A 17,939-nucleotide genomic window follows, 5' to 3' on the forward strand; every position below is an offset into this window, starting at 1 on the left:
TGTCACCATCACAGGTGGGTGTGAGAGAGGGTGAAGAAGGAGGTGTCACCATCACAGGTGGGTGTGAGAGAGGGTGAGGAGGGAGGTGTCACCATCACAGGTGGGTGTGAGAGAGGGTGAAGAAGGAGGTGTCACGATCACAGGTGGGTGTGAGACAGGGTGAGGAGGGAGGTGTCACGATCACAGGTGGGTGTGAGAGAGGGTGAAGAAGGAGGTGTCACGATCACAGGTGGGTGTGAGAGAGGGTGAGGAGGGAGGTGTCACCATCACAGGTGGGTGTGAGAGAGGGTGAGGAGGGAGGTGTCACGATCACAGGTGGGTGTGAGAGAGGGTGAAGAAGGAGGTGTCACGATCACAGGTGGGTGTGAGAGAGGGTGAGGAGGGAGGTGTCACCATCACAGGTGGGTGTGAGAGAGGGTGAGGAGGGAGGTGTCACCATCACAGGTGGGTGTGAGAGAGGGTGAGGAGGGAGGTGTCACCATCACAGGTGGGTGTGAGAGAGGGTGAAGAAGGAGGTGTCACGATCACAGGTGGGTGTGAGACAGGGTGAGGAGGGAGGTGTCACGATCACAGGTGGGTGTGAGAGAGGGTGAAGAAGGAGGTGTCACCATCACAGGTGGGTGTGAGAGAGGGTGAGGAGGGAGGTGTCACCATCACAGGTGGGTGTGAGAGAGGGTGAGGAGGGAGGTGTCACCATCACAGGTGGGTGTGAGAGAGGGTGAAGAAGGAGGTGTCACGATCACAGGTGGGTGTGAGAGAGGGTGAGGAGGGAGGTGTCACCATCACAGGTGGGTGTGAGAGAGGGTGAGGAGGGAGGTGTCACCATCACAGGTGGGTGTGAGAGAGGGTGAGGAGGGAGGTGTCACCATCACAGGTGGGTGTGAGAGAGGGTGAAGAAGGAGGTGTCACGATCACAGGTGGGTGTGAGACAGGGTGAGGAGGGAGGTGTCACGATCACAGGTGGGTGTGAGAGAGGGTGAAGAAGGAGGTGTCACGATCACAGGTGGGTGTGAGAGAGGGTGAGGAGGGAGGTGTCACCATCACAGGTGGGTGTGAGAGAGGGTGAAGAAGGAGGTGTCACCATCACAGGTGGGTGTGAGAGAGGGTGAGGAGGGAGGTGTCACCATCACAGGTGGGTGTGAGAGAGGGTGAAGAAGGAGGTGTCACCATCACAGGTGGGTGTGAGAGAGGGTGAGGAGGGAGGTGTCACCATCACAGGTGGGTGTGAGAAAGGGTGAAGAAGGAGGTGTCACGATCACAGGTGGGTGTGAGAGAGGGTGAGGAGGGAGGTGTCACCATCACAGGTGGGTGTGAGAGAGGGTGAGGAGGGAGGTGTCACCATCACAGGTGGGTGTGAGAGAGGGTGAAGAAGGAGGTGTCACGATCACAGGTGGGTGTGAGAGAGGGTGAGGAGGGAGGTGTCACCATCACAGGTGGGTGTGAGAGAGGGTGAGGAGGGAGGTGTCACCATCACAGGTGGGTGTGAGAGAGGGTGAGGAGGGAGGTGTCACCATCACAGGTGGGTGTGAGAGAGGGTGAAGAAGGAGGTGTCACGATCACAGGTGGGTGTGAGACAGGGTGAGGAGGGAGGTGTCACGATCACAGGTGGGTGTGAGAGAGGGTGAAGAAGGAGGTGTCACGATCACAGGTGGGTGTGAGAGAGGGTGAGGAGGGAGGTGTCACCATCACAGGTGGGTGTGAGAGAGGGTGAAGAAGGAGGTGTCACCATCACAGGTGGGTGTGAGAGAGGGTGAGGAGGGAGGTGTCACCATCACAGGTGGGTGTGAGAGAGGGTGAAGAAGGAGGTGTCACCATCACAGGTGGGTGTGAGAGAGGGTGAGGAGGGAGGTGTCACCATCACAGGTGGGTGTGAGAAAGGGTGAAGAAGGAGGTGTCACGATCACAGGTGGGTGTGAGACAGGGTGAGGAGGGAGGTGTCACGATCACAGGTGGGTGTGAGAGAGGGTGAAGAAGGAGGTGTCACGATCACAGGTGGGTGTGAGACAGGGTGAGGAGGGAGGTGTCACGATCACAGGTGGGTGTGAGACAGGGTGAGGAGGGAGGTGTCACGATCACAGGTGGGTGTGAGAGAGGGTGAGGAGGGAGGTGTCACCATCACAGGTGGGTGTGAGAGAGGGTGAGGAGGGAGGTGTCACGATCACAGGTGGGTGTGAGAGAGGGTGAAGAAGGAGGTGTCACGATCACAGGTGGGTGTGAGAGAGGGTGAGGAGGGAGGTGTCACCATCACAGGTGGGTGTGAGAGAGGGTGAGGAGGGAGGTGTCACCATCACAGGTGGGTGTGAGAGAGGGTGAAGAAGGAGGTGTCACGATCACAGGTGGGTGTGAGAGAGGGTGAGGAGGGAGGTGTCACGATCACAGGTGGGTGTGAGACAGGGTGAGGAGGGAGGTGTCACGATCACAGGTGGGTGTGAGAGAGGGTGAGGAGGGAGGTGTCACGATCACAGGTGGGCGTGTGAGAGGGTGAAGAAGGAGGTGTCACGATCACAGGTGGGCGTGAGAGAGGGTGAGGAGGGAGGTGTCACGATCACAGGTGGGTGTGAGAGAGGGTGAGGAGGGAGGTGTCACGATCACAGGTGGGTGTGAGAGAGGGTGAGGAGGGAGGTGTCACAATCACAGGTGGGTGTGAGAGAGGGTGAGGAGGGAGGTGTCACGATCACAGGTGGGCGTGTGAGAGGGTGAAGAAGGAGGTGTCACGATCACAGGTGGGTGTGAGAGAGGGTGAGGAAGGAGGTGTCACGATCACAGGTGGGTGTGAGAGAGGGTGAGGAGGGAGGTGTCACAATCACAGGTGGGTGTGAGAGAGGGTGAGGAGGGAGGTGTCACGATCACAGGTGGGTGTGAGAGAGGGAGGTGTCACAATCACAGGTGGGTGTGAGAGAGGGTGAGGAGGGAGGTGTCACAATCACAGGTGGGTGTGAGAGAGGGTGAGGAGGGAGGTGTCACAATCACAGGTGGGTGTGAGAGAGGGTGAGGATGGAGGTGTCACGATCACAGGTGGGTGTGAGAGAGGGTGAGGAGGGAGGTGTCACAATCACAGGTGGGTGTGAGAGAGGGTGAGGAGGGAGGTGTCACAATCACAGGTGGGTGTGAGAGAGGGTGAGGATGGAGGTGTCACGATCACAGGTGGGTGTGAGAGAGGGTGAGGAGGGAGGTGTCACAATCACAGGTGGGTGTGAGAGAGGGTGAGGAGGGAGGTGTCACGATCACAGGTGGGTGTGAGAGAGGGAGGTGTCACGATCACAGGTGGGTGTGAGAGAGGGTGAGGATGGAGGTGTCACGATCACAGGTGGGTGTGAGAGAGGGTGAGGATGGAGGTGTCACGATCACAGGTGGGTGTGAGAGAGGGTGAGGAGGGAGGTGTCACGATCACAGGTGGGTGTGAGAGAGGGTGAGGATGGAGGTGTCACGATCACAGGTGGGTGTGAGAGAGGGTGAGGAGGGAGGTGTCACGATCACAGGTGGGTGTGAGAGAGGGTGAGGAGGGAGGTGTCACGATCACAGGTGGGTGTGAGAGAGGGTGAGGATGGAGGTGTCACGATCACAGGTGGGTGTGAGAGAGGGTGAGGAGGGAGGTGTCACGATCACAGGTGGGTGTGAGAGAGGGTGAGGATGGAGGTGTCACGATCACAGGTGGGTGTGAGAGAGGGTGAGGATGGAGGTGTCACGATCACAGGTGGGTGTGAGAGAGGGTGAGGAGGGAGGTGTCACGATCACAGGTGGGTGTGAGAGAGGGTGAGGATGGAGGTGTCACGATCACAGGTGGGTGTGAGAGAGGGTGAGGAGGGAGGTGTCACGATCACAGGTGGGTGTGAGAGAGGGTGAGGAGGGAGGTGTCACGATCACAGGTGGGTGTGAGAGAGGGTGAGGAGGGAGGTGTCACCATCACAGGTGGGTGTGAGAGAGGGTGAGGAGGGAGGTGTCACGATCACAGGTGGGCGTGAGAGAGGGTGAGGATGGAGGTGTCACGATCACAGGTGGGTGTGAGAGAGGGTGAGGAGGGAGGTGTCACGATCACAGGTGGGTGTGAGAGAGGGTGAGGAGGGAGGTGTCACGATCACAGGTGGGCGTGAGAGAGGGTGAGGATGGAGGTGTCACGATCACAGGTGGGTGTGAGAGAGGGTGAGGAGGGAGGTGTCACGATCACAGGTGGGTGTGAGAGAGGGAGGTGTCACAATCACAGGTGGGTGTGAGAGAGGGTGAGGAGGGAGGTGTCACAATCACAGGTGGGTGTGAGAGAGGGTGAGGATGGAGGTGTCACGATCACAGGTGGGTGTGAGAGAGGGTGAGGATGGAGGTGTCACGATCACAGGTGGGTGTGAGAGAGGGTGAGGATGGAGGTGTCACAATCACAGGTGGGTGTGAGAGAGGGTGAGGAGGGAGGTGTCACAATCACAGGTGGGTGTGAGAGAGGGTGAGGAGGGAGGTGTCACCATCACAGGTGGGTGTGAGAGAGGGTGAGGAGGGAGGTGTCACCATCACAGGTGGGTGTGAGAGAGTGTGAGGAGGGAGGTGTCACGATCACAGGTGGGTGTGAGAGAGGGTGAGGAGGGAGGTGTCACGATCACAGGTGGGTGTGAGAGAGGGTGAGGAGGGAGGTGTCACGATCACAGGTGGGTGTGAGAGAGGGTGAGGAGGGAGGTGTCACGATCACAGGTGGGTGTGAGAGAGGGTGAGGAGGGAGGTGTCACGATCACAGGTGGGTGTGAGAGAGGGTGAGGAGGGAGGTGTCACGATCACAGGTGGGTGTGAGAGAGGGTGAGGAGGGAGGTGTCACGATCACAGGTGGGTGTGAGAGAGGGTGAAGAAGGAGGTGTCACGATCACAGGTGGGTGTGAGACAGGGTGAAGAAGGAGGTGTCACGATCACAGGTGGGTGTGAGACAGGGTGAGGAGGGAGGTGTCACGATCACAGGTGGGTGTGAGAGAGTGTGAGGAGGGAGGTGTCACGATCACAGGTGGGTGTGAGAGAGGGTGAGGAGGGAGGTGTCACGATCACAGGTGGGTGTGAGAGAGGGTGAGGAGGGAGGTGTCACGATCACAGGTGGGTGTGAGAGAGGGTGAAGAAGGAGGTGTCACGATCACAGGTGGGTGTGAGACAGGGTGAAGAAGGAGGTGTCACGATCACAGGTGGGTGTGAGACAGGGTGAGGAGGGAGGTGTCACGATCACAGGTGGGCGTGAGAGAGGGTGAAGAGGGAGGTGTCACGATCACAGGTGGGCGTGAGAGAGGGTGAAGAGGGAGGTGTCACGATCACAGGTGGGTGTGAGAGAGGGTGAGGAGGGAGGTGTCACAATCACAGGTGGGTGTGAGAGAGGGTGAGGAGGGAGGTGTCACGATCACAGGTGGGTGTGAGAGAGGGTGAAGAAGGAGGTGTCACGATCACAGGTGGGTGTGAGACAGGGTGAGGAGGGAGGTGTCACGATCACAGGTGGGTGTGAGAGAGGGTGAGGAGGGAGGTGTCACGATCACAGGTGGGTGTGAGAGAGGGTGAGGAGGGAGGTGTCACGATCACAGGTGGGTGTGAGAGAGGGTGAAGAAGGAGGTGTCACGATCACAGGTGGGTGTGAGAGAGGGTGAGGAGGGAGGTGTCACGATCACAGGTGGGTGTGAGAGAGGGTGAGGAGGGAGGTGTCACGATCACAGGTGGGTGTGAGAGAGGGTGAAGAAGGAGGTGTCACGATCACAGGTGGGTGTGAGAGAGGGTGAGGAGGGAGGTGTCACGATCACAGGTGGGCGTGAGAGAGGGTGAAGAAGGAGGTGTCACGATCACAGGTGGGCGTGAGAGAGGGTGAAGAGGGAGGTGTCACAATCACAGGTGGGTGTGAGAGAGGGTGAGGATGGAGGGTCTCACCCAGCATCTTGCTGACGTAGGGCTCGATGTCCACGTCCTGCAGGTGCTGGTGGGTGTGGGCGTGGTAGAGGCGCAGGGTGGAGTCCAGGCGGATGGACACCCACACGCCGTCACCGATCCAGGCCAGCTGCCGCACCTGACTCTCACGGCGTGGGTGGGCGTCGAAGGACTTCTGTTGGCGAGGAGCGGGTGAGGAGGAGCAGGTGAGGAGGAGGCGGAGAAGAAGAAGACTGACCTCGATCTGCATGCTCCTGGGCTGGATGACGTGGATCTTGTTCTTGTAGCCGCACCACACCTTGTCGTGCACCACCGCCATGCAGCGGATGGAGTGGTGAGGACGCCCCAGGTCCATCAGGTGGTAGTTGGACAAGTCCCACTGGCCCTCTGACAACAGCACACATCCTTTATGTTAGCTGGGCTGGAGCCTACCCTAGGGCCCTGGTCTGCCTGCATGCTAACACTGTTAGCGCTGCTGCTAGTAGATACTGGAAGTACTAATCGCACCATGCATCAAAACTGTGATATCAAAACTCCAAACTAAATGATTTGTATCATCTACATCATCATTAGGATTTATATCATCTACATCATCATTATGATTTCCATGTTCTCCCTGTGACTGCGTGGGTTCCCTCCGGGAACTCCGGCTTCCTCCCACCTGCAAAGAATGCACCTGGGGATAGGCCCCTCCCACCTGCAAAGACATGCACTTGGGGATAGGCCCCTCCCACCTGCAAAGACATGCACTTGGGGATAGGCCCCTCCCACCTGCAAAGACATGCACTTGGGGATAGGCCCCTCCCACCTGCAAAGACATGCACTTGGGGATAGGCCCCTCCCACCTGCAAAGACATGCACTTGGGGATAGGCCCCTCCCACCTGCAAAGACATGCACTTGGGGATAGGCCCCTCCCACCTGCAAAGACATGCACTTGGGGATAGGCCCCTCCCACTTGCAAAGACATGCACTTGGGGATAGGCCCCTCCCACCTGCAAAGACATGCACTTGGGGATAGGCCCCTCCCACCTGCAAAGACATGCACCTGGGGATAGGTTGATTGGCAACACTAAATGGTCCCTAGTGTGTGAATGTTGTCTACAGTGGGGCCAAAAAGTATTTAGTCAGCCAGCGATTGTGCAAGTTCTCCCACTTAAAATGATGACCGAGGTCTGTCATTTTCATCATAGGTACACTTCAACTGGGAGAGACAGAATGGGAACAAAAAATCCAGGAATTCACATTGTAGGACCTTTAAAGAATTTATTTGTAAATTATGGTGGAAAATAAGTATTTGGTCACTTCAAACAAGGAAGATCTCTGGCTCTCACAGACCTGTAACTTCTTCTTTAAGAAGCTTTTCTGTCCTCCACTCGTTACCTGTATTAATGGCACCTGTTTGAACTCGTTATCTGTATAAAAGACACCTGTCCACAGCCTCAAACAGTCAGACTCCAAACTCCACTACGACCAAAGAGCTGTCGAAGAACACCAGGAAAAGAATTGTAGACCTGCACCAGACTGGGAAGAGTGAATCTACAATAGGCAAGCAGCTTGGTGTGCAAAAATCAACTGTGGGAGCAATTATCAGAAAATGGAAGACATACAAGACCACTAATAATCTCCCTCGATCTGGGGCTCCATGCAAGATCTCATCCCGTGGGTTCAAAATGATCATGAGAACGGTGAGCAAAAATCCCCCAACCACACAGGGGGACCTGGTGAATGACCTGCAGAGAGCTGGGACCAAAGTAACAAAGGTTACCATCACTAACACACTACGCTGACAGCGAATCAAATCCTGCAGTGCCAGACGTGTCCCCCTGCTTAAGCCAGTGCATGTCCAGGCCCGTCTGAAGTTTGCCAGAGAGCACATGGATGATACAGCAGAGGATTGGGAGAATGTCATGTGGTCAGATGAAACCAAAATAGAACTTTTTGGTATAAACTCAACTTGTCGTGTTTGGAGGAAGAAGAATACTGAGTTGCATCCCAAGAACACCATACCTACTGTGAAGCATGGGGGTGGAAACATCATGCTTTGGGGCTGTTTTTCTGCTAAGGGGACAGGACGACTGATCCGTGTTAAGGAAATAATGAATAGGGCCATGTATTGTGAGATTTGGAGCCAAAACCTCCTTCCATCAGTGAGAGCTTTGAAGATGAAACGTGGCCGGGTCTTCCAGCATGACAATGATCCCAAACACACCGCCCGGGCGTAAGAAGCATTTGAGAGTCCTGGAGTGGCCAAGCCAGTCTCCAGACCTCAACCCCATAGAAAATCTGTGGAGGGAGTTGAAAGTCTGTGTTGCTCGGTGACAGCCCCAAAACATCACTGCTCTGGAGAAGATCTGCTTGGAGGAATGGGCCAAAATACCAGCTACTGTGTGTTCAAACCTGGTAAAGACCTATAGTAATCCTTTGACCTCTGTTATTGCCAACAAAGGTTATATTACAAAGTATTGACTTGAAATTTTGTCATTGACCAAATACTTATTTTCCACCATAATTTACAAATAAATTCTTTAAAATTCCTACAATGTGAATTCCTGGATTTTTTTTTGTTCCCAGTCCGTCTCTCACAGTTGAAGTGTACCTATGATGAAAATGACAGACCTCGGTCATCATTTGAAGTGGGAGAACTTGCACAATCGCTGGCTGACTAAATACTTTTTCGCCCCACTGTATCTGTGTTGGCCCTGTGATGAGGTGGCGACTTGTCCAGGGTGTACACCGTCTTCCGCCCGAATGCAGTTGAGATAGGTTCCAGCACTGCCCGCGACCCCATACGGGACAAGCGGTAGAAAATGGATGGATGTTGGTGTGTGTCTGTGCTAGGAGTGCTAAATCATCAGCCAAATCCAGGTCTTCCAACTGTTCGGTCAGGCTCCACTGTACACCGGTTCGGTTCTTGCTAGTTTTGTCATGGTCCAGTCTATACATGGTCCAGTCTATACCAAGGATGAACAAGAAGAACGAGAGCACCTCAGTCTTGACCTCCAAGGGCTCGAGCACGACACTGCATCCTTCAGTAGGTGTTCTTGATAAGGTTAAAACTCATCTGTATACTCTAGCCTTTAAATAGACCTCCTTTTTAGACCAGTTGATCTGCCGCTTCTTTTCTTTCTCCTATGTCCCCCCCTCCCTTGTGGAGGGGGTCCGGTCCGATGACCATGGATGAAGTACTGACTGTCCAGAGTCGAGACCCAGGATGGACCGCTCGTCGGGACCCAGGATGGACCGCTCGCCTGTATCGGTTGGGGACATCTCTACGCTGCTGATCCGCTTGAGATGGTTTCCTGTGGACGGGACTCTCACTGCTGTCTTGGAGCCACTATGGATTGAACTTTCACAGTATCATGTTAGACCCGCTCGACATCCATTGCTTTCGGTCCCCTAGAGGGGGGGGGGGGTTGCCCACATCTGAGGTCCTCTCCAAGGTTTCTCATAGTCAGCATTGTCACTGGCGTCCCACTGAATGTGAATTCTCCCTGCCCACTGGGTGTGAGTTTTCCTTGCCCTTTTGTGGGTTCTTCCGAGGATGTTGTAGTCGTAATGATTTGTGCAGTCCTTTGAGACATTTGTGATTTGGGGCTATATAAATAAACATTGATTGATTGATTAATCAGCTTTAATCCGCCCGGAGTTCCTTAAGGCTCTGGATGCTGTGGGGCTGTCTTGGTTGACAAGACTTTGCAGCATCGCGTGGACATCGGGGGCGGTACCTCTGGATAGGCAGACCGGGGTGGTGGTTCCTCTCTTTAAGAAGGGGGACCGGAGGGTGTGTTCCAACTATGGTGGGATCACACTCCTCAGCCTTCCCGGTAAGGTTTATTCAGCTGTACTGGAGAGGAGGCTACGCCGGATAGTCGAACCTCGGATTCAGGAGGAACAGTGTGGTTTTCGTCCTGGTCGTGGAACTGTGGACCAGCTCTATACTCTCGGCAGGGTTCTTGAGGGTGCAGGGGAGTTTGCCCAACCAGTCTACATGTGCTTTGTGGACTTGGTGAAGGCATTTGACCGTGTCCCTCGGGAAGTCCTGTGGGGAGTGCTCAGAGAGTATGGGGTATCGGACTGTCTTATTGTGGCGGTCCACTCCCTGTACGATCAGTGCCAGAGCTTGGTCCGCATTGCCGGCAGTAAGTCGAACACATTTCCAGTGAGGGTTGGACTCCGCCAAGGCTGTCCTTTGTCACCGATTCTGTTCATAACTTTTATGGACAGAATTTCTAGGCGCAGTCAAGGCGTTGAGGGGTTCCGGTTTGGTAACCGCAGGATTAGGTCTCTGCTTTTTGCAGATGATGTGGTCCTGATGGCTTCATCTGACCGGGATCTTCAGCTCTCGCTGGATCGGTTCGCAGCAGAGTGTGAAGCGACCGGAATGAGAATCAGCACTTCCAAGTCCGAGTCCATGGTTCTCGCCTGGAAAAGGGTGGAGTGCCATCTCCGGGTTGGGGAGGAGACCCTGCCCCAAGTGGAGGAGTTCAAGTACCTAGGAGTCTTGTTCACGAGTGAGGGAAGAGTGGATCGTGAGATCGACAGGCGGATCGGTGCGGCGTATTCAGTAATGCGGACGTTGTACCGATCCGTTGTGGTGAAGAAGGAGCTGAGCCGGAAGGCAAAGCTCTCAATTTTTTTAGTTTTGCAAAGTTCTTTGAGATAGTTTTTCCCTGCTGCCTCCTCTGCCTGTTGTGCCAAATCAATCAATCAATCAATCAATCAATGTTTACTTATATAGCCCTAAATCACTAGTGTCTCAAAGGGCTGCACAAACCACCACGACATCCTCGGTAGGCCCACATAAGGGCAAGGAAAACTCACACCCAGTGGGACATTGGTGACAATAATGACTATGAGAACCTTAGAGAGGAGGAAAGCAATGGATGTCGAGCGGATCTAACATGATACTGTGAAAGTCCAGTCCAAAGAGGATCCAAGACACAGCAGCGAGAGTCCCGTTCACAGCGGAGCCAGCAGGAAACCATCCCAAGCGTAGGCGGACCAGCAGCGCAGAGATGTCCCCAGCCGATACACAGGCGAGCAGTACATGGCCACCGGATCGGACCGGACCCCCTCCACACGGGAGAGTGGGACATAGAAGAAAAAGAAAAGAAACGGCAGATCAACTGGTCTAAAAAGGGAGTCTATTTAATCCTCAATGAACTTATTTGTGTCGTTTCCGACACTTTTCTGCACTTGTTTGTTTGTTGCTTCATGTTCTTTTTGCACTTGTTTGTTTACTGCTTCATATTCTTTCTGTGCTGTGGTCTTTGTTGCTCCGGTTTTGCTTCTATTTAGTGCCTCCTTTCCCCCCGTCTCTCACCTACTTTCTAGAACGTTTCCATGGAAAGCCACGATTTGTTATTACCCTTTCTTCTCCCAACCACTTCTTGACAAGTTTCTTCCCAAATTGTTTTCAGACGATTCCATTGATCCTCCACTGATGTAGGAGTTTCTTGTAGTGCTTGGAACCGGTGTGTAATGTGACTTTGTACAGTCCTGATGTGCCTATGTCTTGAAATTGCTGTATGTTGAATTTGACTCTTCCTTCTCTGAGTTTTGTGTTTTAATTTCAGCCGGATGTTTGCTGCAACTAGGTGATGGTCGGATCCAGCGTCAGCTCCCCTTTTCACTCTGACATCCAGCAATGAGCGTCTAAACTTTAGGCTAATGCAGATGTGGTGGATCTGGTTTGGTGTTACACGGTCAGCTGACACCCAGGTTGCTTTATTGGACATTCATGTGTTGGAAAATTGTCTGACCAACGACCAAGCTGTTGTCTGAAAGAGCTGCTGCAAATCTTTCTCCGTTTTCGTTATGGTTCCTAGTCCCTGTCTTCCCATGTTCAATCCATAGCCGTTGTTGTTTCCTCCTAACTTGGCGTTCATGTCCCCCATCACGGGAAGTCCTGTGGGGAGTGCTCAGAGACTATGGGGTATCGGACTGTCTGATTGTGGCGGTCCGCTCCCTGTATGATCAGTGTCAGAGCTTGGTCCGCATTGCCGGCAGTAAGTCGAACACATTTCCAGTGAAGGTTGGACTCCGCCAAGGCTGTCCTTTGTCACCGATTCTGTTCATAACTTTTATGGACAGAATTTCTAGGCGCAGTCAAGGCGTTGAGGGGTTCCGGTTTGGTGGCCACGGGATTAGGTCTCTGCTTTTTGCAGATGATGTAGTCCTGATGGCTTCATCTGGCCGGGATCTTCAGCTCTCACTGGATCGGTTCGCAGCCGAGTGTGAAGCGACCGGAATGAGAATCAGCACCTCCAAGTCCGAGTCCATGGTTCTCGCCCGGAAAAGGGTGGAGTGCCATCTCCGAGTTGGGGAGGAGACCCTGCCCCAAGTGGAGGAGTTCAAGTACCTAGGAGTCTTGTTCACGAGTGGGGGAAGAGTGGATCGTGAGATCGACAGGCGGATCGGTGCGGCGTCTTCAGTAATGCGGACGTTGTATCGATCCGTTGTGGTGAAGAAGGAGCTGAGCCGGAAGGCAAAGCTCTCAATTTACCGGTCGATCTACGTTCCCATCCTCACCTATGGCCATGAGCTTTGGGTCATGACCGAAAGGATAAGATCACGGGTACAAGCGGCCGAAATGAGTTTCCTCCGCCGGGTGGCGGGTCTCTCCCTTAGAGATAGGGTGAGAAGCTCTGCCATCCGGGAGGAGCTCAACGTAAAGCCGCTGCTCCTCCACATCGAGAGGAGCCAGATGAGGTGGTTCGGGCATCTGGTCAGGATGCCACCCGAACGCCTCCCTAGGGAGGTGTTTAGGGCACGTCCAACCGGTAGGAGGCCACGGGGAAGACCCAGGACACGTTGGAAAGACTATGTCTCCCGGCTGGCCTGGGAACGCCTCGGGATCCCCCGGGAAGAGCTAGACGAAGTGGCTGGGGATAGGGAAGTCTGGGCTTCCCTGCTTAGGCTGCTGCCCCCGCGACCCGACCTCGGATAAGCGGAAGATGATGGATGGATGGATGGATGGTCCCCCATCACAATCATGATGTCCTTTTCTTTTTTGGTCTCAAGTATGGTTGAAGAAGAAATGATCCTTGATTTCACTGTCTGCGTGGAGGTTTATTTTCATTGTGTAGTTTGGAATTTGGCTGTGATAATCCTCGAATTGACAAGTTCCCAGCTGATGAGGGCCCTCTGGGACTCTGTGGAGAGCATGATCGTAACTCCCTCTGTGTGGGATGCCAAGTCTTCTGGGTGTCCAGAGTACAGTATGGATTATTGACCTGCCCTGACCGGAGCCATCAGGTTTCACACAGACCAAGGTGAGATAGTCTGTAACCTCCTCATCTCCTCCGCGATTACTGCCGTCTTTCCATGTAGCAATGTTGGTGGGTCGTCTAGGGTTCAGGAGCTTCGGACCCACTGTTTCCTTTTGGTTTTCCATGTACATAGTCATTTGCTCTTGTTGGATTTGGTTGACAAGACTCTGCAGCATCGCGTGGACATCGGGGGCGGTACCTCTGGATTGGCAGACCGGGGTGGTGGTCCCTCTCTTTAAGAAGGGGGACCGGAGGGTGTGTTCCAACTATCGTGGGATCACACTCCTCAGCCTTCCCGGTAAGGTTTATTCAGGTGTACTGGAGAGGAGGCTTCGCCGGATAGTCGAACCTCGGATTCAGGAGGAACAGTGTGGTTTTCGTCCTGGTCGTGGAACTGTGGACCAGCTCTATACTCTCCGCAGGGTTCTTGAGGATGCACGGGAGTTTGCCCAACCAGTCTACATGTGCTTTGTGGACTTGGAGAAGGCATTCGACCGTGTCCCTCGGGAAGTCCTGTGGGGAGTGCTCAGAGAGTATGGGGTATCGGACTGTCTTATTGTGGCGGTCCGCTCCCTGTATGATCAGTGCCAGAGCTTGGTCCGCATTGCTGGCAGTAAGTCGGACACGTTTCCAGTGAAGGTTGGACTCCGCCAAGGCTGTCCTTTGTCACCGATTCTGTTCATAACTTTTATGGACAGAATTTCTAGGCGCAGTCAAGGCGTTGAGGGGTTCCGGTTTGGTGACCGCAGGATTAGGTCTCTGCTTTTTGCAGATGATGTGGTCCTGATGGCTTCATCTGGCCGGGATCTTCAGCTCTCACTGGATCGGTTCGCAGCCGAGTGTGAAGCGACCGGAATGAGAATCAGCACCTCCAAGTCCGAGTCCATGGTTCTCGCCCGGAAAAGGGTGGAGTGCCATCTCCGGGTTGGGGAGGAGACCCTGCCCCAAGTGGAGGAGTTCAAGTACCTAGGAGTCTTGTTCACGAGTGGGGGAAGAGTGGATCGTGAGATCGACAGGCGGATCGGTGCGGCGTCTTCAGTAATGCGGACGTTGTATCGGTCCGTTGTGGTGAAGAAGGAGCTGAGCCGGAAGGCAAAGCTCTCAATTTACCGGTCGATCTACGTTCCCATCCTCACCTATGGTCATGAGCTTTGGGTCATGACCGAAAGGATAAGATCACGGGTAGAAGCGGCCGAAATGAGTTTCCTCCGCCGGGTGGCGGGTCTCTCCCTTAGAGATAGGGTGAGAAGCTCTGCCATCCGGGAGGAGCTCAACGTAAAGCCGCTGCTCCTCCACATCGAGAGGAGCCAGATGAGGTGGTTCGGGCATCTGGTCAGGATGCCACCCGAACGCCTCCCTAGGGATGTGTTTAGGGCACGTACAACCGGTAGGAGGCCACGGGGAAGACCCAGGACACGTTGGGAAGACTATGTCTCCCGGCTGGCCTGGGAACGCCTCGGGATCCCCCGGGAAGAGCTAGACGAAGTGGCTGGAGATAGGGAAGTCTGGGCTTCCCTGCTTAGGCTGCTGCCCCCGCGACCCGACCTCGGATAAGCGGAAGATGATGGATGGATGGATGGATGGATTTGGTTGTCTTTTTATTTCCTAGTCAGATTTTAGAACAGCTAAAGTGTAGCCTTTTACATAGACCTTGAATTTGGAATGTGTGAATGAAGACATAATAATCTGTTATCTCAACTGTCCGAGGTAGAGAGGAGAAGAAGAGGGGCGGGTGAGAGTGAGTGAGGAGGGAGAAACTGCCATTTTAGGATTAGATCAATCTGGACTGAGCTTTGAAATGTTGTATCTAGATGAATCTCCCAGGGCGCTTTGGTTATAAATTATCAAAATGAGTAACCTCTGTCTCTGATTGATTTAAAATCAATCAATCAATGTTTATTTATATAGCCCCAAATCACAAATGTCTCAAAGGACTGCACAAATCATTACGACTACAACATCCTCGGAAGAACCCACAAAAGGGCAAGGAAAACTCACACCCAGTGGGCAGGGAGAATTCACATTCAGTGGGACGCCAGCGACAATGCTGACTATGAGAAACCTTGGAGAGGACCTCAGATGTGGGCAACCCCCCCCCTCTAGGGGACCGAAAGCAATGGATGTCGAGCGGGTCTAACATGATACTGTGAAAGTTCAATCCATAGTGGCTCCAAGACAGCAGTGAGAGTCCCGTCCACAGGAAACCATCTCAAGCGGAGCAGCAGCGTAGAGATGTCCCCAACCGATACAGGCGAGCGGTCCATCCTGGGTCCCGACGAAAAACCAGCTTATGTGTCATCAAACGGGTCAAAACGAAACAATTTGGGGGCTCGTCCGGGGATGACACGCTGAAAATTGGACTGCTCTTGCAAACTTACGGACAGACTCACTTGGCCAACATCAAGGTAAGCAGTGCCTTTTTCTAAAATCTGCATTAGGAGTCTGTCCAAAAGTCTTGTAAGTCAAACACTGAGACGGGGTGCTGATTTTGATAGGTTGGCTGCATTATTGCCTTGTCCGCCATTACATAATAGTTGAAAATAAGTGGTCAACTTAAGGCATTGTGTCTAGATTACCGTGACGGGCTGCTTCACTGACGAGTAGGCAAATAGTCGGGTGTGGCTCGCCCTGGGGAATTGGTCTCCCCTAAAAGAGTAACGGGACGGATAACCGTTGTGTGGATAGTAAATACTCCCTGGTTGTGAGCCGAGGTTGGAGGCCATTTGTAAAGAGTAGTGGAGGCTTCCTTTCCAAGGCGTTGGGGTTTCAAGTTTTTCATCAATGTTTCTGTAGCATAGGATATTTTTTACAGGTTTGGCTTGCAAGCCCAAAGCCCACCCTTCCACCAGTACTGGCTCCTAGAGTTTTTAGAGTTGGTTTGTTAGTCCCCTTCCCTTAACCCCTTGTCCTCCAGGCAATGGATTACAGTCTCAGACCACATGAGACCAGATCGGTTATTGCGGGTCGTGTACAAGCTGCCCCAACCAACTCCTGTTACTGTGGAATGAAAGCTGCATATATACACATTTATATATATGACACCCAACTTTACATGCCCCTAAAGCTGACCAACACGCCGGACTGTAGTCAGTTGGAAGCGTGTCTTAATGAAATCAAACAATGGATGTCCGCTAACTTTTTGCAACTTAATGCCAAAAAAACGGAAATGCTGATTATCGGTCCTGCTAGACACCGACCTCTATTTAATAATACAACTTTAACATTTGACAACCAAATAATAAAACAAGGTGACTCTGTAAAAAATCTGGGTATTATCTTCGACCCAACTCTCTCCTTTGAGGCACACATTAAAAGCGTTACTAAAACGGCCTTCTTTCATCTCCGTAATATCGCTAAAATTCGCTCCATTTTGTCCACTAAAGACGCCGAGATCATTATCCATGCGTTTGTTACGTCTCGTCTCGATTACTGTAACGTATTATTTTCGGGTCTCCCCATGTCTAGCATTAAAAGATTACAGTTGGTACAAAATGCGGCTGCTAGACTTTTGACAAGAACAAGAAAGTTTGATCATATTACGCCTGTACTGGCTCACCTGCACTGGCTTCCTGTGCACTTAAGATGTGACTTTAAGGTTTTACTACTTACGTATAAAATACTACACGGTCTAGCTCCAGCCTATCTTGCCGATTGTATTGTACCATATGTCCCGGCAAGAAATCTGCGTTCAAAAGACTCCGGCTTATTAGTGATTCCTAGAGCTCAAAAAAAGTCTGCGGGCTATAGAGCGTTTTCCGTTCGGGCTCCAGTACTCTGGAATGCCCTCCCGGTAACAGTTCGAGATGCTACCTCAGTAGAAGCGTTTAAGTCTCATCTTAAAACTCATCTGTATACTCTAGCCTTTAAATATACCTCCTTTTTAGACCAGTTGATCTGCCGCTTCTTTTCTTTCTCCTATGTCCCCCCCTCCCTTGTGGAGGGGGTCCGGTCCGATGACCATGGATGAAGTACTGACTGTCCAGAGTCGAGACCCAGGATGGACCGCTCGTCGGGACCCAGGATGGACCGCTCGCCTGTATCGGTTGGGGACATCTCTACGCTGCTGCTCCGCTTGAGATGGTTTCCTGTGGACGGGACTCTCACTGCTGTCTTGGAGCCACTATGGATTGAACTTTCACAGTATCATGTTAGACCCGCTCGACATCCATTGCTTTCGGTCCCCTAGAGGGGGGGGGGTTGCCCACATCTGAGGTCCTCTCCAAGGTTTCTCATAGTCAGCATTGTCGCTGGCGTCCCACTGGATGTGAATTCTCCCTGCCCACTGGGTGTGAGTTTTCCTTGCCCTTTTGTGGGTTCTTCCGAGGATGTTGTAGTCGTAATGATTTGTGCAGTCCTTTGAGACATTTGTGATTTGGGGCTATATAAATAAACATTGATTGATTGATTGATAAATGTGTATATATACATTAATATATACATGTATATATATATATATATATTTTTAAACTAAATAAAAATATTTTTGAATTTTTTTTCCCATTGATTAAGGATGGTTAGAAAAAGAAAGGTGATTGATTGTAAAATAGATACCTGAATAAACATGTTAAGATACAGGTAAGGTAAGATGTGTTAAGTTACAGGTAAGGTAAGATAAGATGAACAGCTACAGTACATACAGTGTGTGCGAGTGATGACATCACTGCTTGTCAATTATTTTCTGCTCCGCCCCCCAGGGAGGAAGAGAATACTTCACCTGCTGCCACTATGAATAGTGTCTGATCAACTGTTATAAGTACACCTCTGCATTACTTCTTCACGTACAGAAAAACCAAACAAAA

General features: G+C 52.6%; 1 protein-coding gene across 14 annotated transcripts in view; it reads right to left on the minus strand.

Moving 5' to 3' along the window:
* The window catches only part of mapk8ip3 (mitogen-activated protein kinase 8 interacting protein 3), a 162,472-nt gene that overhangs the window by 29,360 nt on the left and 115,173 nt on the right, over positions 1-17,939 (minus strand). For all 14 annotated transcript variants that reach the window (XM_061884462.1, XM_061884460.1, XM_061884461.1 and 11 more), the window contains 2 exons: positions 6,107-6,255; positions 5,872-6,043 (listed from right to left, as the gene is read on the minus strand). In XM_061884462.1, coding sequence (XP_061740446.1) covers positions 5,872-6,043; positions 6,107-6,255 — 321 coding nt within the window. The remainder of the gene's footprint in view (positions 1-5,871; positions 6,044-6,106; positions 6,256-17,939) is intronic.

The sequence above is a fragment of the Nerophis ophidion genome, linkage group LG23 (assembly GCF_033978795.1).
Source record: "Nerophis ophidion isolate RoL-2023_Sa linkage group LG23, RoL_Noph_v1.0, whole genome shotgun sequence".
In the NCBI taxonomy this organism is placed as follows: Eukaryota; Metazoa; Chordata; class Actinopteri; order Syngnathiformes; family Syngnathidae; genus Nerophis; species Nerophis ophidion.